The 21227-nt window shown below is 40.7% G+C and overlaps 2 protein-coding genes across 4 annotated transcripts in view; one reads left to right on the top strand and one right to left on the bottom strand.

Annotated features, from left to right (window-relative positions):
• Positions 1–21227, top strand: part of LOC109406630 (uncharacterized) — a 688592-nt gene that overhangs the window by 88790 nt on the left and 578575 nt on the right. The window lies entirely within an intron of this gene.
• LOC109401158 (uncharacterized) lies at positions 740–6656 on the bottom strand. The gene is made up of 2 exons (XM_019674000.3): positions 3121–6656; positions 740–3055 (listed from the first exon to the last, which is right to left on the bottom strand). Exons 1-2 carry the CDS (start codon positions 3636–3638, stop codon positions 2395–2397), a joined length of 1179 nt encoding a protein of 392 aa, XP_019529545.3. The 5' UTR covers positions 3639–6656; the 3' UTR covers positions 740–2394.

Raw genomic sequence — 21227 nt, 5'->3', positions numbered from 1 at the left:
CTTCGTGGGCATAGACTACTTCGGGCCAGTATTGGTGAGAGCAGGACGAAACAATTGCAAGCGGTGGATAGCACTATAGTGGTTGCTGCACCCAGTGCTAAAAATGATGTTTTCCGTTTTTTTTTCACTGGGTTCGTATGATGTGTCAAATTTCTACGATGAAAACAACGATTGACAGTTCTTTCAAAAGCAGCTGTTCTTGTTTGGAAATCTCGCGATTAGACATCAACATCTTTCCTTGCATCTTTCGTTATGGTAATTTTGTTAGATTTCATTGTGAATTTAAGATATTAACGAGCATTTTTACAGGATTCCGTTGAAGCACAGCAGCGATATGCCGAAAAAATCAGAACCTGTGGTTCGATTGACCCTTATAGTGTCCAAGTTTCCCCGATGGAGATACCGACAAACATTAGTTTCGCTGAAATTTACCATTTCATGGTTGTCGAAACGAACCCGTTCACCGGTTGTCCGAAGGATTGTCGGAAGGGCATGGAAGCCAATTTATGGTTCCAACAAGGTTGGGTAAAAAACGTGAGTGGAAAGCTAATAAACGATGTGTTTATTGTTCGTGGAAAAGTGTTGCACTCGTTCAATTTGAGAAAAAACTCCATTGAAACCGTGGATTATTGTGGCGAAAACTGGCAAAATACTATCAGCACACTGCGATTGCACAATAGGTTTGCTAGAGACGTGCTCCCATGTTGGCGCTACATTATTTGCTCTGGATGACATTCGTCGAAAAATTGCTGAAAAAAAGGTAAACTTTAAAAAATTAAACATAAAAGTTTGTCTGATTTTGGGTTTTCTAGATTTCGGTTACAGATCTGCTGGCGTATTGGAAGAAACCTCCAGTAGTTCCCGAAGAAAACCTTTATAAGAAGGTGAGAGATATATCGTTTGGACGTAAAATTCGACGGTTTTAGGAAGAAGCGGCAGGCACCAGCAACGATAAAGTCGTGCAACTTCTAAGTTCCCTTCAAGACGAAGGATTGAACGTGGCAGCTATGTCCTCGTTCTGTGGTACTGAGGGTTACCAATGTGCATCATGTGAACAGTGTTCGAAAATCGAAGAAGATTTCAACGAATATTTCCTGGAAAATCTGTTTGATGCTCCTCTTCGCAGTGCTGCAGCAGCTGAAAGAAGTAGGGTGGTGAATTTGACTGCTTCCTCAATGCAAAGTGATCCGGAAACCCTAATGCGCATAGAAAAACTAACCGTTGAACAAAGTGAAAGCTCTACTTGGAAGAAATTTCGTATTGGACGTATCACAGCTTCGGTACTCAAAGATGTAATACGAACAAATATGTGTAACCCATCTAAATCATTGATTAAGCGTATCTGCTACGATAACCTCGGCAATTTCCAAACTGTTGCAACGCGATACGGAAAAGTAAATGAGTCAAAAGCATTTGATAAACTATTTCAAAGTGTAGCTCATCTACATGTCAATGCGCGAAAGGAACCAAGCGGGTTCATTATTTCAGAACAAAACCCTTGCCTTGGGGCATCTCCTGACGGAATCATCTACTGTGACTGCCACGGAAAAATTACTGTAGAGATTAAATGTCCTTATGTAGGAAGTTGCGTTCAGCCAGAAGTTTTCGAAGAAACATTGTTAAAAATGCGTGATTCATTTTTAATTCTTAACGATAGTAATGAAATTTGCCTAAATGTTAAGCACAAATATTATTATCAAGCTCTTATGCAAGTGCATATTGCAAACGCTTGTTTTGGTTATTTTTACGTTTGGTCGCAGTCCAAACATATTGTGTTTCTAGTTAGAAAAAATGATGCCTTCTGGGAAGCATGTCGTGCAAAAGCTGTGACGTTTTTCAACGAAGTTATTCTTCCGGAGCTATTGTATAAGGCCTATACAGAACCATTGTGATGTCAAGTACTGTTAGAATAATAAACAATAAAAGCATTAAAATAACAAATCAAAACGTTTATTTGAACATTTCACTGGGGAACGATGCATGGACACAGATTAACAATACCAGCTGCAATTTTTACTATTTGATCTAGAGCTGGAGTTCCATTATTCCAGCGTTGTAAGGTTGTTATCGGGATTTGATGAGATAGCATTAGTACTTTTTGACGAAGTGACCCAATAAGTCGCTCTACGTGAATCCTCAACGCAGAGAGATCTTTGGAAACACAAGCGTCCACCGGCTGGAGTTGATGGTTTGCTTTTTTGAATGCTGGGACACTTAAGACGGCATTCTTTTGAGCCAGTAAATCTCCGATGAGGAAACCCCTGTCGGCCATAACAAAGTCGCCTTCCTCAATAAAATCCAGAATTCCAGACATCAATGTTATCTGTTTGTCTGAAATTCTACCTCCAAAAGCTTCAGAAATGAATGCATAACTACCAGCAGGGGTTATCCCAGCTAGTATTTTAACGGTTTTGTGGTGCTTGTAGAAACTGTACCGAAACAGTCAATGATAATAGTAACACGATCTCCGTATTTTTCTCGAAAAGCCGCGGGCATATGCTTTTTAAGGGTTTCTCGCGATGGCCATTTAACTAATCTGGACATAAATGGATAAATACGATGAACAATTTGGAAAACTTTATCGGCTACTGTGCTGTGATGCAAATTATAAATGAGCCCAAGGGTATAGAATGGCTCATTGAGGCGAATCTTTCGTAAAGCCAAGATGAACATTTGCTCCTGTGTGTCAGGGAATGCGGTGTTCGGCTCGGTGTTCGGTAAGTCATGTTTTAGAGCCTCGTAGAGTAAGCGCAGCACACGACCAGATGCAATCCCGGTAATGTATTTACATTTGCGATCGTCACTCTCCAGGGCTCTGACTGAATATCGAGTTGCTTCCTCAGCGACTGATAGTTTCATCCGCAGTCCTTCGATGGAGCTTTTAAGGTGGTCATTTTCCTTCAATAATTTTTTGCGCACTTTTTCGTGTTCGGCAGAATCACGTATCCAGCTGGTATCAGTTTGAGTGCACACATCTTCTTTAAATGTATCCGGGCACATACTTTGGGTGACATTATCAGCACTGGTATTATCTAATTCACATTCCATAAATCCACTAGAAAAATAATGATCAATGATTATTTTGATATACCCTAAAATTAATTCAAATAAAACTACTACCTGTCGTCCGGAACAAAGGTCTCCCAACATTCGTACAGCCTGATTGGAGATTCCTCGGGATATTCTATTGTATTTGGATCCACATTTCCTTGCGTTGGTGGAGATGTTTGACGAAGATCATCTTCTGTTACTTCTGTGCGAGTCACTTGAACGTCTTCGGTCTTCTCCGGATCCGGGGATGCAAATGTAACACATCCCGTCAAAACATCACTTCCCACATTTTTTGGGATAAAAAGCGGGCCATTCTGGTGTGACGGAAGGAGTAAGGTTGGAACCCAATCAATATCATCTGTTGCCAGTAGATCCGCCGGCTTGCCTTTCACGAAATGATGACCACAAATACGCATGTTTGGTTTCCATCTGCACCCACTCGCCTTCAACCATTTTACTGCACGCTTTAGAACCAGCGCTTTGCCGTTTTCTGTAGAGTTTTTTCGCACTTTTGGGAAGCAAAAAAAGCTTTCCGCAGATGTAAGGTTGTTACACCGACAAGAAATTACACTGCACACTACTGGCATTATAAAAAAAACAAGACTTGGAACAACATTACATTAAAAAAGTCGCGACAGAAATCTTTTGTTTATTTTGATTATCAATTTGCGGTTATGAGTTTCCTGATGACAACAAAAACAAACAGCATGGCGGTCGGTCATGCTAGTGTTGGTAAGCGAGCTGTCAGCAATCTCTATTCACCTGCTTAACTATCAGAGCCGTGCACTTGGAAGTGGTACATAACTTGACAACTGAGTCGTGTGTAATGGCAATTCGTCGGTTTGTCTCTAGAAGGGGTTCTCCGGCGGAGATATATTCAGATAACGGGACGAATTTTCACGGAGCCGACAATCAACTTAAGCGCGAGATAGAGGAGCGAAATCATCATATTGCGACCGTATTCACCAATTCCAAAACACGTTACAACCCTCCTGGGGCCCCACATATGGGAGGAGTGTGGGAACGGATGGTCCGTTCCGTTAAGGTTGCGGTCGGAACTACTCTGGAGACTCAACGTCGGCCAGATGACGAAGTTCTAGAAACGGTGATAATCGAGAGAGAAGCCATGATCAACTGCCGTCCGCTGACACACATTCCGCTTGAGTGTGCTGAACAAGAGGCTTTAACCCCTAATCACTTTCTGCTCGGCAGTTCAAGCGGAGTAAAGCAGTTGCCAGTCGAATCTGTGAACTTCCGTTCGACATTGAGGAGCGGATGGAAGCTGGCCCAGCATTTGGCAGACGGTATATGGAGACGATGGTTGAAGGAGTATCTCCCGGTCATATCCCGGCGCTCAAAATGGTTCGACGAGGTGAGGGATCTAATAGTTGGAGATTTGTTTCTAGTCGTGGACGGAACCATAAGGAGTCAGTGGCTGCGAGGAAAGGTGGAACGTGTAGTCTGTGGCAGAGACGGACGTGTACGTCAAGCGTGGGTGTAGACTTTTAAAGGAGTACTTCACAGGCCGGTAGTAAAACTGGCGTTACTCGACGTCGTTGAGGAACGTAAATCTGACCAGGAGAGCGCTTTACGGGCGGGGGAATGTGACGACGAGTACCCCCCGCGAATACATGTGACAAAGCAGCACAGGGGTCGCATGGAACGTACTGTGCGAGGGATGCTTCAACTTTGACAGTGACTGCAGATGTGGTGGTAGACGTCAGGGATGATGATAAGCAGGATTGAGTTGATATTGAATTAGCGAAGTGAATATATATAAATATCCGTGAAATACTTTGTATTTAAACCTATTTTGTATACTTAGATCTAAAGCCTACTATTAGAACGGATTGAAAACTAGCCTAAAGGAAAACAGGAAGAAAAACTGAAAAATTGTAAGTAGAATGATATGTGATGCTATTAGGAGATGAATTTGATTTACGATTAAATATTTCAGCTAAAGCTGTTCCCAACCCAAAAACCAGCTACGGAGTTGCTTTTAGAATCAGTTTAATACTCACAATATACAAATTCATGCAATGGCAGGCAAAAAAGCCCTTCTATTAATAATTGTTGAAGTGCTCAAAGAACACTAAGTTGAAGCGAGACAGGCCAAGTCCCAGTGGGGACGTAGAGCCATAAAGAAGAAAAAGAAGAAGAGAAGGTTTCACAAGCTATCGAGTGAGCTTTATGAGAGTTTCTGGGGGATTCCAGAGTAGTTTCAGATGATCCAAGATGCTTTAGACAGTCTCATATGGGTTTTAGAGAGTTTCAGGTTGCATTACAGGCTTTCAGAGGATAGGAGTTCAAGGCGTTTCAGAGCATTTCAAAGCATACACTTCTTCAGAGAGTTGTTCCCAACGTGATAATAACCTTCCATGCATTCGTTATTAGCCAAAATGACTTCAAAAACCCTACTTGCAGCGATTGTCACAAACAGTTTCCCAGAATTGAACAAATCAATAATTGGATTCGAAAATTAGAAGATTAATAGTTAAATATTCGCAATCCAACTCTTGTCTGAATCAATTTTAGTAATTAGACATACCTACTCCAAAACAGAGCAACTCCTTCTCACATATGCATTCCCAAGAAGAGTCTCACTGGTGACCCTCCCTCGGGGAGCTTCCTTCCCTCGCCCAAAAATCACCAGAGCATTTCCTCGGTATTTAACCTCCATTCTCGGGCCAGTTTACGAGGCTAAAAATAAGCGGTTCCACTTTGTTTCTGGCACATTCATATATGCGTTCCGTCGTCGTCGTCGTCGCCGTCGTCGTCGGTGTCGCAAAACCATGAACCATACAAGTATGCAGCATGCATGGAACCGTAGTCGTCTCCGATGCCATTCGTAATATGCCATGCCCCAACATCCTACGACTTTCATGCATGTGTGTGGTGCGGCGGTTGGATGTCACTGACATAGCCGACGAGACGTTCTCCTTTTACTCGATTCGACTCCGTCCGGTTCAGCTTGGAAGCAGTGCGTAACCCACTACAGCTTCCCGATGCGATGATGATGGAATGTTTGTCGAGCGTGGAAACCTTCCGACCAAGCACCAACGAAGGAGGAAAAGCAGATTTGAGGTTAGGAAAGTGTTTTGTGGGTTGGTGCTCTGCTCGATGTTGGTGTTTTCTGTGCTCCGTGCGTGTGCACTGGGGATCTGAACTCTTTCGCATTCTTGAAGAATGGGGACAGAGTTTGGCGATTTGGTCCAGTGGAGAGGAGGCACAAAGGAAAGAGCAGCCCGGTGCGTTTGTTGTTAGTTGCATATTTTCGGCGAAGGGTTTGCGTAGCTGAGCTGGGAAATTCCGGATGTCGGCATGAGGAAAATGTGATTTTGATTTTTTTCTACGGATGTGCTTTAGATAATGTTGCCTTAATATATATGTTTTACTTTAAGTTATGAGAAAATAGAAATCTACCAGAAAAAAATTAAGAGTTACAGGTGCGATGCTTTACCATAGTCTTCACTTTACTTCCAGCTCATTCAGAATAGTAATAAAAACCTTTGTGAAAAGGTTACCAAAAGATTAACTACATGTTTACAATACGAATTCCACTGATAATGCGCATTCAATTCTTGACTCGTAGCAAAATTAGAAACTCCCGCCTCTACCCAAAAATGCTTTATCATTTACGGACGCTCACTGATGCATTGAGCATTCTGGAGGATTTGATGGAGTCCGTTGTCGACCGGTCGTCGAAGAATCCGGCTCGATAAACTTCCACGTACCCTTTTGTTTTACGACAGACAACGCTATCTTAGAAGATCTGAGATAGCACCTAGTAGGAAGCATTCAAAGCGGTGATGGCGCGGAAGTCTTCAAATTGCAAATGATCTCCTTCTCTGTGGATAGGGCAGATTAACCCTTTTGAGCCCATGATGAACTCATCAATCAGCTCCAATATTTATCTTCAGCTGTTGGTCTTGGCCATAATCTGCTGTGCTGACGTAGTAATTTCTTGCTCTCTATTTATCCTCAGCACCAGGGGACTCCAAAGGGCTTCAAAGGCCTTTGAGGGGATCTCAGACGGGTTCCACGAAGCCTCAGAGGAGGCTTAGAGGGATTTCGGGGGACATAATTAGAAATAACAATCACGGGCGTTTTTTGAGGTTATCATCAATGCCGAAAAAAGAGATGTAACTGTGAATGGGCTCGGAGTCAGTTTGGCTTTCTATTCTGCTGAATCGTTACCTGTTATGCGGCTCAGTTTGTTAAAGCGCCGATCTAGTGAATACAGAGTCGTGGGTTCGAACCCAGAACGCGGTTTTTCTCTCACAACTCTTTTAATCAACATGCTGTGTCTTTTAATTTCCATTTTTTCCCTGTATGTTCTATAAGAGTTCCAAAGATTTAGGGGCGATTCAGAGGGTTTTAAAGGCGTTTCAGATGGCCACAGGGGCTTTTAGGGAAGTTCTAGGGGTTCTCAATAACGCTTCAGGGAATTTCAGGGACATTTCAAAGGGTCTCAGAAGGGTACCAGGGGGTCTCAGGGGCGTTTTAGGGAATGTGAAGGCCATAGCTGTAAAGGCGTGTGTATTAGCATGACCATGCTAGGGGTGACGAATTCGATTTCCGGTCGGTCCAGGAACTTTTTGTAAAGATGTGAGATGCGGACTTTGTCCCAGTTGGGACGTCACACCAAAAAAGATGAAGAAGGAGAAGAAAAAGAGGGGCATATTAGTTCCAAAGGATGATAGGAGGGTGTAATTATCTTGGCTGGCCTCCGGGGTTGAAGCCAGCCATTTCAGGGAGAGTGATGTGAAACTGTAGACACAATTGTTTTTGAATCTTCACGGTCAGAAAATTCACTCATTTTGGAGCTAAAGTGGAACAACTCAAAAATGAGTAAATTTTATTTCCAGCGATAGCACTGGCCCAAGTGCGAAAATCTCATCAGTTTAAGTTGTATAATATTCTTGCTGATGTGAAGAGTATTATACGGCTTAAACTGTTTGGATTTTTGCACTTGGGCCAGCGCTATCGCTGGAAATGCAGTTTACTCATTTTTTGAGCTGTTCCAGTTTAGCTCAGTTGTGTGTGAATCTTACTCATTCCAGAGTAACTTTTTCTTAGCGTGTTGATCAAGACTTATCTGTTTATTACTCTTTATCGTACTTATATGTGAGAGGTAGAATGAATGTTATCCTACCTTCTCTCTTACATCTACCTTCTGAATAGGATTACCTGTTATGCAGTTAATCACGAGATCCTTTTCAGACTTACAGTTAACATTTTACCTACGAATGTATCCGTTAGTGCTCGTTATGAGGGTAGATAATAAGAAATTGGTGAAATCATCACAAGGGGTACCGGCAGGTCTCAAAGTCATTTTAAAAGATCTCAGGTGGGTAACAGGTAGCGATGGGAACACTCACTTTCAATGAGTTACACTCACTTGATATTATTTCAGTTCAGAACTGTACAATTAGAAAATCGTGTATGGAGGACTTTTGCCTTGTAGTTTACCTCCAAGTTGGCTAAATAAAGTAAGGGTCGCACACGCATACTTAAGTCGTGTGAGAGCTCTCTCCACGCAGTGAGTGTAAGTTTCACTCACTCCGTGGAGAATCGCTTTCATAGCTCTGTCAAGACCTTGGTAAGTGTGTGTGATCTCCACATTATTCGGCAAACTTTTAGATAAAACTGCAAGGTAAAAGTGCTCCATACACTCTCAGGGCGCTTCAAAGGTCTGAAGAGCGTTTAAGGTGGACCCATGAGCATTTCAGGGGGTCCTAAGGGACTGCAAGGAAGTAATAGGAAGCTACAGAGGCGTTTCATGATGTACCAAGAGGACAAAGTAGCTCTCAAGGAAGATCTAGGGGATTTCAGGAGAGTAACAAGAGCTCCAGAGGGCCTTTTTCGGTCGGTATTTGGCGAAATATTCTGATTGAGCACCAAACATCGCGCAATCGAAAGTTATCGGAATGCAATAGAAACGGATTGGACCAAAACATGCAAGCTGAAGAACGAATCGGCATAGAAATCGGTTCGGAACGAATAAATTTAATTTACCACTTGAATTTGAAAGATCACTCAGGTTCACTTAATGTTTCTAAATTAGAAAAGCGATAACAAATCCATCTTTGATTGAGCAGGAGAATTAGATCTTTAGTAAAATTATGCTAAGCAAAAAAATGTGCTAAGAGAATGTGGACATAATCGAAGAATAAGTGTATTCTAGAATTTCTGGAGGAATCTCTGAAAGAACCGCTAAGGCTGTTTCTAACAATTTTTATTGTAGGAATTTCTCTAGGACTTTTTATTAGAATCCGCAAAGAAATTTCTTAAAAAAATCAATGGAACAGTTTTTGAAGAAATCACTGTTAAAATTTCGGAATACTTCAGTAAATCTTTGAAGATATTTCCGAACGAATTCTTGGGGAAATTTTAGAAAAAAATACATATTTGAAATTTTTATAAACAAATGAAAAACTTATTTTAACAGTCCCCAATAGATTTGAATAATTCAAAATAAATTCATAAAGAAATTTATGAAAAAAAAACCTTAAGTCGAATTTGTGTAGATATCTCTGATAAAAAAAAAATCTTGAAGGAACTCTCAGAAGGATATTTGAAGGAAAACAACAAAAACATCTGAAAAAAAGGCCTTACAGAACCTAATGAGTTATTAAATGAAGAATTTTTTTTTGGAGAAATTGCCTATAAAAATTTCCTGAAGGATTTCTGGAGGAATCCATACAGAAATTTTCAGAGATATCTTTGAAGGAAATAATGGAGGAATTTATGAGGAAGAAAAATAAATACTCGAGGGAAATCGTGAAACAATCTTTGTATAAATTTGTGAAGTAATCTCTGGAAAAAAATGAATGTTTCCATGGAGAATTTTCATTGCAGAAATTTTTGAATGAGACAAATTTTTTTGAAGGAATGTCTGATACAAGCAAAGTTCCTTAAAAAGTTCAAGATGAATTTTCTGAAAGAATTCCTGAAAGAAACTCTTTGAGACACTCTTTGAGAATACGTAACGGAACAACTTTAGATATTTTTGCAGAATTCTTGGAGACATTTCATATTTAAATTATTGAAGGATTTTTTTGGAAAAATTCCTAATTCCTAATGTAGAAATATAAAGAGATATATTAAAAAAAAAGACAATTACACCGTCTTCGACCTTGCGGCCTCTGCAGACTGACAACAAACAACACATTTAACAGCCAGTGGTCCAGTAAAATTTTATGGAAATTCTAGAACAAAATCTGAAAAAAATACTGAAAAAATACATTGTATACCTGGAGGAATTTATAAACAAATATTTGTTCTAATTTCTGTAAAAACGATGGAGGAATTTCCGAAACAATCTTTTGAAGAACCTCTGATGGAATCCCTTGAGGATTTTCCTTGGAGCAATTGATTAAGGAGCAGTTTTTTTTAAGAATTCTCTAAAAAATCACTTGAAAAAATCTCTGAAAGATTTTCGAAGATTTTCTGAAAGAATTCCTTGAAGTGTTTGTAAAGGAGTTCATGAATTTGTCTTTAAATAATTTCCTGTGTACTGGTCGAGCATCACGAAGTGCTGAAAAAGATTACAATGCTAAATTATTGATTTAGAACTTATGAGATTTTTCTTTGATATTTTGGCATATTTTCATAGCTGCGGAAGTTGCAAACTTTGAGATCCATTTATTTTATTCTTCAACCACTTAACCTAATTTACAGCCACTAGGGCACTGTGTGAGCGACTCCAATTGGCGGCTGCACTTACACTTTGTACAGCGCCTAAATGTATTCTATTCTAATTCCACTAATTCTAATTCGAACTGGTAGCCTTTGCGCTGCTGTCACTTTTCTACCCTGTCCATGGTAGAATGATGAGCACGGCTGTGTGGTTTATGTTCCATTTCCAGTCCGATTGGGGGTCCATTATGAGTTGCCGTTAGCCGATATCCAAGTTTCCGGATCCGTTAGAGCATATGCTCAGAAGAGGGTCAGGTGTCAGCTGCTCTCGGGGGGAAGAGTAACTGACGAAAAATGGCAAGTGCCGCGGCTGGGATCAAACCCATGATCACCCACTTATGAAGTGAACGTGTACCCACTACGCTACGGGCCCCGGCAAAGAGATCCATTTTCTCCAACACCTACCTCTGTCGAATATTGCTGTTATGGGATTATGTGCAGTTTATGACACATTTTTCTATGGCATAACATCCTAGCATGCTGAAGTAGCCTAGGGAAGAAGGAACAAAGCATTCCATAACGCATTAGCTTTTTATCATTAATTCTTATAGCAACGCATTCATAGGACCGGGACGTTATGACCCCGGACGGTATGTTCTTGTCCCGAAAAATCTCTAGAGGATTTTTAAGTAACCCTTAGAGACATCCTAAGGAATCGCCGAAATAATTTCTTAAGCAAACTATGGAGAAGTTTTTGATGGGATTTTGCTGTTCTAAAGAAATCCGTGGAAGATTTTCTGAATGAATCCATGGATTACTTTTTGAGAAAGTCTATGCAAGGTTTTCTAGAGGAATTCTTGCAAGAAATTCTGGATCTTAAGATCTCTTGATAACTTGTAGGAACCTGAAAAATCGTTTGTAAAAAATCATGACGGAATTTCTGGAGTCATAAATTGAAGTATTTAATGAATGTATGCACAAAATGTTGAAGGACTGAAACTTTCAGAAAGGAAGTGTCCGATGATTTTTCAGAAGAATATTATTTTGGAAGCAACGCATAAAAGGCTTTCCAAGGAAGCTCTGGGAGACAGTTTTGGAGTTGTAGGAAATACCTGGAGGAATTTAAGAACAAAATAAGAAGAAATCCCAAGGAGAATGTCAGGTGGTATTCCAAGTAATATTTTTTGAATGAATCCCTCGAAACACGTCTACACCAAACCCAAGAGCATTTTTTCTGAAGGACCGCCTGGGGGAATTTGTGTAGAAACCTCCGGATAGAAATATCCGAATGAATATCAAAGATATTTCTAGAATTAATAAAGATTTTTGAATCAACTTCGTCGACAAATTTCTTGAAAAGTCCATAGATGAATCTTTGAAGGAATCATTGAAGAAATTTCTACAGCAATTGGAGAATAAATTTCTGTACGAATCCATTGAAAATTTTCAAAGAGAATTCTTTGAAAATGTCTGGCAAACTTGATTTTAAAATTCCTGAAGGAAAAACCAAATGAATTTTTGAAGCTATCCATGAAAACCAAACTCTTATTGTATAATTGGTGAAATTTCAAAAGAATGTGTGGAAGTATTTCAAGGAGAATTTGTGAAGTGATCCATGGAGAAATTATCGAAGAATTCCCTCAAGAAAGTTTTGAAAATAATTGTCGAAGAATTTTTTAAGACAAATTTCTGAGGATATCTTTGATGGATCATCTACAGGAATCCGTGGAGAAATTCCTAAAAATATATAGAGGAACTTCCAAAGTAATCCAAGCATAAATTTATCAATAAATCTCTGAAATTCTTGGAGGTTGTGAAATCGATGTTTTCGTTCGTCAAGGTCACTGAACTTCCCGACCATGACTCCTCCTGGTCCAGCTGAGCGTTTAGGTCTTCTATGATAATCTTGACGTCGTGGCTTGGGCAGTGGTCGTATTGTACGTGCAATGCGTCCTTGTCACCATCAATGCTTCTGAAGCAATGACGGTGCCTCTGCACGTTGAATCAAATTATTGTGTTGCTGGCTTTCGGTAAACTCGTAGGACTAGATATTAACCTTTCACTTTATGCAGGACCATGTGTAACCGTTCGTCGCATTCGCTCGAGAGAATTTTAAAACGCGATGGCTTTTGAAGTTTGCCCGACCGTTTGACGACTCTTATCTCACGAGCTTCTTCGAATGACCGCTATTTTGAATAAAAACCCAAAACGCACTAAATTTTATACACTAAAACGTACACACTGAAACGGAAATTTACAAATAACGTAATTAAGCAAACTGAAAAAAAAAAAACAACAAATGAACGAAGAAAAGTATTTAAAATGAATTTATTTGATAATTGTCAACTTAAAAGGAAGGAAAATAACTCAAATTAAAACATCAGGACAATTGAATTCATCAAAATGTATATCATCCTTCGCCATTGAGCGTTAATTTTTGTGTGACGTTTGTGTGTGTGTTCTTGGCCATGACTGACATACCTGAGCAGGTTTTGTTCGTTGAAGGTGATTTCTGCTGGCCAATCGTCGACGTTGGTTTGCTGTCCTGAAAGATCGCCGGATTATAGGTACGAAGGGGTGTCGGCGGCCCAGTACTCTGCCCGATAGTGTCTAAAGCGCACGCAGGTAGGCCGGAATTATCCCCTTTGTTTCATTTAACTGTTAGTAATTGGCGGGCGTGGACGAGCACTAGCCCAAAATTAAAAGCGCCTCTTGGACGCTGAGGTCCAAGGTCGAAACACAGAATTAAAACAATATACATTAGAAACTAATTCAAATTTACAATTATCTTTTATACGTCAATTAAATGCACAGGGAACAGAGTGTCTGCCCCTAGCGACAAAATCCAATATTAAGTTACCGTAAACTGGGGTGTAGTTGATCAGTGGGGTGAACCTGATCACTCAATTACCCGCGTATATCGACTTTCCAGGAAGCAACAGCTATATTTTAACCATTCGACATCCCATGAGGTACCATTAAAATGGAATGGTAACTTTCTTGAAAGTCGATATCTGCGGGTAATTGAGTGATCAGGTTCACCCCACTGATCAACTACACCCCAGTTTACGGTAACTAAAAAACGAAAAGCAAAGACAATTAACATTAAATTCACGATGATGATGATTAACCTGGGCTTGTTAGGGGAATATCTGTAAATAAAAAGAAAATCGGGTTAAGTACGGTTCCTTTGAATTCCACTAAGAATTTGCATCCTTTGACAGATACGTATTTCGACCTCAACTGTAAAGTACAAGACACTGAAGACGACCTTACAGTTGAGGTCGAAATACGTATCTGTCAAAGGATGCAAATTCTTAGTGGAATTCAAAGGAACCGTACTTAACCCGATTTTCTTTTTATTTATTAAATTCACTTAAAACAACACGGCGACAGAAGGTCGCCGAAGCTCACTCCTGATCTCCAGCCGACTCACCTTCAAAGTGATCAAGTCAAGTCCAATTCGTTAGTCAAGTAAATTTCCTGCTATTGAAACTGTCGTCTATTTAATGCACAACCAATTTTTTTACAAGTGTGCCAAATTCAAAACACATATAGCTGCAAAAACTATTTTGCGTCATCAAAAAAAAAACCCTATAACATACGCTACATGAATTAGCTTAGCCTTGTTACAAACCTTACATGAAACGGATAATCTCTACTAAGGAAACGGTTCAAACTCACAGTCAAAATTTAACAAATCTATTTTAAATGAGATTTTACTTGAAAAAGATAAAAACGACAAAAGCTACAACTTAACGAAAATAGTAATATTTATCCAAATTTATCAAACTGAATTCAAACCTTATTTTTCTTAAACAGAATAAAAACGTCGAAACGTTACAAAGTTACACAGTTTAACTTAGAGTTTTTCACTAGTATATACGCCGACGGTGATCAGCATGTCATAATATAGGGAACAGACGCAGTTGTGAGCAATTACTCCTTTACAAGTTAAGGCTTGCGTACGCAAATCTTCCTATCCTGTCAGCATACAATCTGGATGTGGTTAGTTACCTGATATTTCCTAAGGTTGCTCGCAGGCTGGTTGGTACGAGAAGGTAGAGATAGTTGTTTGGAAGAGGCTTATGACCTCATCGGGGTCTCTATGACGAATTACCCTGTTTTTACCGTAATTGTTCATAGAATTATTCATCGTGTATTTCAGAAAAAAAAATATCCATCCAAACAGCATCTTGTAATCCTCCATTACGACAAGCTGCCGCAATATCAGTGAACCGCTTCCTGCCACACGGCATCCCTTGGGTGTCCATGGTAATCCATCTTCGGGCATAAGCATCCGTTATTCCGACGACGTTTCAAGTAGAACGGATGAAGGAAGCATCCTGATTTTATGAGTCACTTCAACTACCAGCGCAGGGCAGAGGGGTCAGATGGGCGAGCATCCCCATTGACTGTTACGAACCGCTACTGCACTGCCGATGAGAGACAGGAAACAGGACCATCATCACGCACTCAACATAAATTGTGTTATCCCCAACGAAAAACAACAACAGACAGAGTGGAGGTGCAGAACTGCTACGCCTCGACGGCACCCGGAATCGATCTTCCGGAATATTCAATCCGCTCTCAATGATTCTGTTTTCAGGTTCCATTCTGGACGGGCCGAGTCGGTAGTTGTAACAGCTGGCACATCACGTTGCCGACCATCGTTGTCGTCGTCGTCGCTGGTGGAGGCTGGTTGTCTTCTGTTTCGACTCGAGTGTCGAGGGTTCTCGTCGTGTCGGCGGGTACCGCCCGGAAAAAGTGAAGGCGGAAAGTGTTTGTGCAAATAAAACGGCCCAGAAGATATAAAACAATTTGCTTTATTCCCTGGCGCTGGCTGCTGAGGAGAACGGTGCTGGTTCTGGACGGTTCCCACTGTCTTTGTCTGTTTTGGGGAAAGTAGGGTGAAATGCTTCCTTTTTTATATGAGGAAAAGCTTCCATCAATTTTCTAAATACGAATTATACCAAGAATTCTACATTCTTGGTAGTCAAATTTTGTTCAATGTTCAAGAAGGAGAGCGTTTCTTTTGTGTTGAATAACTCTCAAGTTTGTCAAACGTGAAACTAAATGTGACTGTGCTGTGCTGTGCTAAATCTGATGTGTATCAGAGAACACTCAAGGATCTCTACTATAAGGCATTAAATAAAATCACTTAATAAGTTTTAGAGTATAACCCCCTGGAGCTCACCACAAAGAGACGAAAATGCTTTTTTTACAATTACTAAGATGATTTTGAACCTACAATATGCACTTGATACCGATTCCCTCCTTGTGTCGTGTCAAGACCGTGGTTTGCTTAGTGGAGTCCGGATCGGATAAACTACCGACTGCAGAACACATCGTGTTTGCGGGTAGCAATCTTCCTACGAGAGAAGTTTGCGGTCGGTAGTGGGAGGAAACAAACTTCAGCGCGGCAAACATCTTGGGACCCAGCCGGCCGTCCAACGACACGACGGGTGTGAGAACCGGTTGTTGTTTTTGTTGGCATCGTGGGGAATCTTTTCATTATCGTAACGCCATTATTTGCTCCGATCCGTTGGGGGTTCCATAAGTTTGCACCAGCCAGCCGCAGCCGCCCAATCGGTTTCGCCCGACGACCGGGCGAATTCTCCGGGGACCTAATGAAAACCTTTGCGGAAATAAATAAATTACGTTCCGAACTGAATGGCGGCTGGGTCGGCCGGGAGTTGACGCCTGTCGGGTTTTCTATTTTGCTGGGGTGGGGTCAGTTTCAGCGGGTTTCATGTTCCGAGAGAGCAGGGACAATGAATCGTTTACACTGACCATATCTTATACTGACTCGACCTTCGCAGCCTTATACTATTTCTCGAGCTGGAGGGAAATGCCTTAGCGAGTACACCAAAACTGAAACATGACATATCCTAATGTGGAAAGCCATTTTGATAAAATCTACATTAGAACCTTCTTTTTTGCAGGCTTTTTTATGGTCTTTGAATTGATGTACCTCTTTTAAGTCCTTCATAAAAAAGGAAGAGCTATGCAGAACCAATATTGTGCATAAGAAAATGCAATAATGACGCTAACGTTTTAAGAGGAGATCTCATGGGAATTTTAAGGGAGTCTCAGAGTGTTCCAGGGGATATCAGGGGCGCTTCGGAGGGTCTCAGGAACGCTTGAAGGGGTCGCAGGGGGTTTCAGGAGAGTTCTAGAGGGTTCAGTGGGGTTCCATGGAGTTTTGGGGGCGTTTCAGTGGGTCCCAGGGGGTTTCAGAATGGTTCCTAGAGGTTTCAGGGTAATTCAAGGGGTATCAGGAAGTCCCGGGGCGTTCCAAGGGATCTCATTTGGTTTAAGGAGGGATCCAAGGGGTCTCAGAAGCGCTTCTGGAGATAACTGTTGGAACGCCCTGAATGGTTCCTGAATCCCTCAGAAACGCTCTGGAAGCCCCTTAGAACCGCCTCCTTTTGGGCTCTCTGGGAACTTCCAGAAAACGTCCTTGGCTTCAAATAAAACGCCCAAGACCAAGACCTGTTCTTGTGAACTAAGTTTCTCATTGAAGTCCTGACTTAATTACTGCACAAAAGCTTTCTTTTCAAACCTTTTTTAATGAATGCACCCCAGCCTTTGGCATAGAAAGAGGTTCCAGTGTATAAAGGTACCTCCATTAGGGCAACATTATCTATATGATGTTCGATTGAGATTTGTCTAGCAATGAGTTCAGTCACTTTGAATTGGAACATTATGCATGAATTTAATGTTTACACAGTATCATGTACCTATGTGCTGAAACCCCCCTTAAAATATCTGAAGCACAGCTGAAAGCCTAAAGCCTGAAGGCCCCGTCAACCCTCAAGAAACACTCTGAAACGCCTTGAAACCATCCTTTATGCCATTTAAAGCTCATCATAACCTTTTAACGCGCATTTACGCTCAGCACACGAACGACTGATTTTTAAACCAAAATAGGTGGGCGCTTAAAGGTTTAAGCCTGTGAATCCCTCTCAACATCCTGATACCTCCTTTCACGTTCGGAAATGTCACTGAAACCTTAAGCCGACATAAAACCCTGTCAAGCCCACTAGAATTTCTTTGCAATTCCCTATTCGCGCTGAAACGCCTTGAAACGTGTGAAAAACTCCCCCCGAAGCTCACCTGAGAGCCATTGAAGCTGCCTTAAAATGTATTATCATAGAAGCACACTCCACGAATAAAGGTGGAACTATTCATGATAAAGTGAGTGAATTTTCATACTCGCACCAACACACTTTTACACTTCTATGCAAATGTGTCACCTTATCTCTACATGCGGCAGTGTCGTCAATGACGCTTGACGTTAGCATAGGACAACATCAGAGTTCCATATCTTCTTGATGAAGTAGTCTTCGCTTAAACATTCTGCAATGCCTTGAAATACCCTAAAACGATTCTGAAACCCCCTGAAACCCCTTGAAAATCATCTGATAGCCTGTGAAGCTCAATTATTATTATTATATTTTAATAAAGACACTTCACCAAATAAGTTGGCATTCGTGTCCACGAAGCTCAATGAAATGCATTTAAATGCTTTTGAAACCTTTTAAACCTCCCTGAAACTCTGCAGAAACCCTTCGGAAACCTTCAGAAACGTCTTGATACTCCTTGAAACCGCTCCGAGGCCAGTCTGAATCTCCTCTGAAGCTCACCTGAAAGCCTATGAATCCCATGAGTTCTACGGTAACGTCTTGAAGCCCTCGTGAAACGTCCATGGAACGTCTTGAAACGCCTTGAGACGTCCCTGAAATCCACTGGAGGTCATATCATACCCTGAAAAGTCCCCGGAAGCTCCCTGGAAACGTCTTCAACATTATTTAAATCCCTTTGAAACCCCTCTGCAACCCCCTGAAGCGTTTTGAAACTCCCTGAAATCACTCCTGGCACCCTATCTGAAACGCTTTCTAATTATTTCAAATCCTATGAAGCTCTACTGAAAACTTCTGAAGCCCCTGAGATTGCCTAATTTCGGTAGAAACATGTAGCTACTGATTGGAATCTGATTGGTGTAGATGAGGGCAATCCCTGGCAGAAGTTCACGAAGGAATCGCTGGAGGTATTCCGAGAGGAATTCCTGGAGAAATCCTTGAAGAAACCTCTAATGGAATCACCGGAGCAATTCATAGAAGAATCCTTGGAGACATAGAGATATATGGAGGAGTCCCAGCAGAAATTTCAAGCAATGTCCCATCAGGAATTCCTGGGCAAATTTCAAGAGGATTTTTCAAAAGATTTCTCCAGCATTATCTCTAGGAATTTCTCTAGGGATGCCTGCTAGGGTTCCTCCGAAAATTCCTTCTAGGATTCCTCCAGGATTTCTTCCTGAGACTCCTGGTCCTCGTTAACGTTTCAGGACGCGCGCCCTCAAGCAACCGAAATTGCACCGCACTCACGCTGAATACGACGAACGAGGTTTTTCGGTAGTGTTGTACTTTTTACACCAGCGCGCGTTCTTCCAGGATTTCCTTCTGTGACTCCTTTAGAGATTATTTTTCACGGAATCCTTCTGCTCTTTGTAATCCAATAATTATGGTTGGGATTCTTTCAGGAAATCCTACTAGAATTTCTTCAGGAATTCTTGCTAAGATTTCTCCGTAGGAACATCTTGCTGGAGCACTCTCTGCAGGTATTGTATGGGAAACTCAAAAAAATATGGAGAATTTCTGCCATAAATGTCTAAAGGAATTCCAGCAGTCCTAGGGCTATTCTAGCAGAAGTTCCAAAAACAATCTCAAGAGGATACCACGATTTTAGAAAATCCACGAATAAATTACAGCAGGTTACTGCTGGAGGACTCCCAACAAGAGTTTCTAGTGGTAATGCCATAAGAGTTCATGGATGAGGCCTTTAAAAAATATTTGAAAGAATCCCTGACGATATTTCTTCAACAACCCCAGCAGGAATTTCTAGAGTAACGCAACAGGCATTCATATCTTCGAGGAAATCCTCTTAGAATTCCTCCGCAAGTGCCTGATGGGATTCATCCAAAGTCTAAACATTCTTGTTGGGATTGCTTCCCAACAAGGATTGCAAAGATCCATTCCCATATTTTTCCTGTGATTCTTTCAAGGATTTTTTCTTAGATTTTTCTAAGAATTTCTCTACAGATTTTTTCAGGGATTCCTTTAAGAATTCCTTTTAGGAAATCAGAAGATGAATAAAGTAAGTTAACAATTTCTCTAGGAATCTCTGTTGGAGTTTCTCAAGCATTTTCAGCTGGAGTTTCTCCAGTAATTACTGTTGAGGGTCCGCCAAGAATTTTTGGAGGATTTCCAGCAGATATTGCCAGGGGTATCCCAGCACATCTTCCTGGTGGAGTCCATCAGATATTTCCAAATCAATCCCAGCAGTGTTGGTGAAGCAATGATTATGAAGATATCTGAAGGAATATTGAGGTGATTATCAACAGGAATCACTGTGAACAATTTTAAGACAACTTCTATACTAATCCTCGTAGAAATCACAACAGAAATTTTTGCAGAATCTCAGCTGTGATCACTGGTGTTGGCAGCTTTCTGTCTTACTCGCTCTCCTGAACAAAAACAAGAAAAAAGATGGAAGATTGGGACTTGCTCTGTATTTCAATTCGCACTTTTAAGTGTTTACCAAGGAGTCGCTGAAAAATAAAAAAAAACATGGAGACATTTCTTTCCGGAGGAGTTCCTCATAAACTATCTGAAGGAACTCGCTGGGAAATACCCGAACGAGATCAAAAAAAAAATCCTTGGCAAACTTTTCGTTGCAATCCTTAGAAGAATCTCTCAAACAAATTCTGAATCCCTGGAGAATTTTCTAACGAAGCCCCTGGAAATATTTTGTGATCCCTGCAGAAATTTCCAATTGAATTCATTGAAGACTGTTCCGAAGAAAACCTGGAGGAAATTCTTGAAGCAATCCGTATTGGAATATCGGAAGAAATCCCTGGAAGAGTTTCTGAATGGCTGCTTGAAATGTTTGGTGGTGAAGTTCCCTGAAGTAATTTTTTAAGGAATCCATAGAAGATTTCCCGATAGAATCCCTGGAGGAATTTCTAAATGCAGCAATTTTGGAAGCAATTCATAGAATGTCTCCAAAAAAATGTATTGTGCGAATAATTACCATGTAATGAAATCATTGAATAAAATTCTAGAGTAATTTCAGAAGCAATCTTTGAAAATTTTCCAAAGAAAACACTGGATGAATGTTTCAATAAAACTTTGGAATTTTTATTTTTGAAGGATTTTTGAGGTTCTGAATTTCTAAATAAATCGCTGGATGAATTTCTGAATGAATCCGTTAAAGATATTCCAAAGAAGTCTTTGAAGAAATCTCTCATGGAATCTCAAGAAAAAAAATCTGAAGGAATCGCTAAATCTAAAGAAATACTAAGAGGAATTTCTAAGAAAAGTTTCTGTGGGATTTTTTTTTTGGAGAATAACTAGAATATTGTTTTTAAGGAACCGCTGTAGACATTTCTGCCATGACAGATTTTTCAAAGCAGTCAGTGTAGAGATTTCCTAGGGTATCTCCAGAGGATTTTTTTTAAAGGAATGGAGGAT

This window comes from Aedes albopictus, chromosome 1, assembly GCF_035046485.1.
Source record: "Aedes albopictus strain Foshan chromosome 1, AalbF5, whole genome shotgun sequence".
NCBI classification, from domain to species: domain Eukaryota; kingdom Metazoa; phylum Arthropoda; class Insecta; order Diptera; family Culicidae; genus Aedes; species Aedes albopictus.
The sequence above is the reverse complement of the archived record's forward strand: the minus strand, read 5'-3'. Positions and strand labels throughout refer to the sequence as shown.

Coding starts and splice junctions, on each gene's coding strand:
- LOC109401158 (XM_019674000.3), bottom strand. CDS start 3,638: ATGCCAGTAGTGTGCAGTGTAATTTCTTGTCGGTGTAACAACCTTACA. Junction 3,056..3,120: donor ACCTTTGTTCCGGACGACAG/GTAGTAGTTTTA, acceptor TTATTTTTCTAG/TGGATTTATGGAATGTGAAT.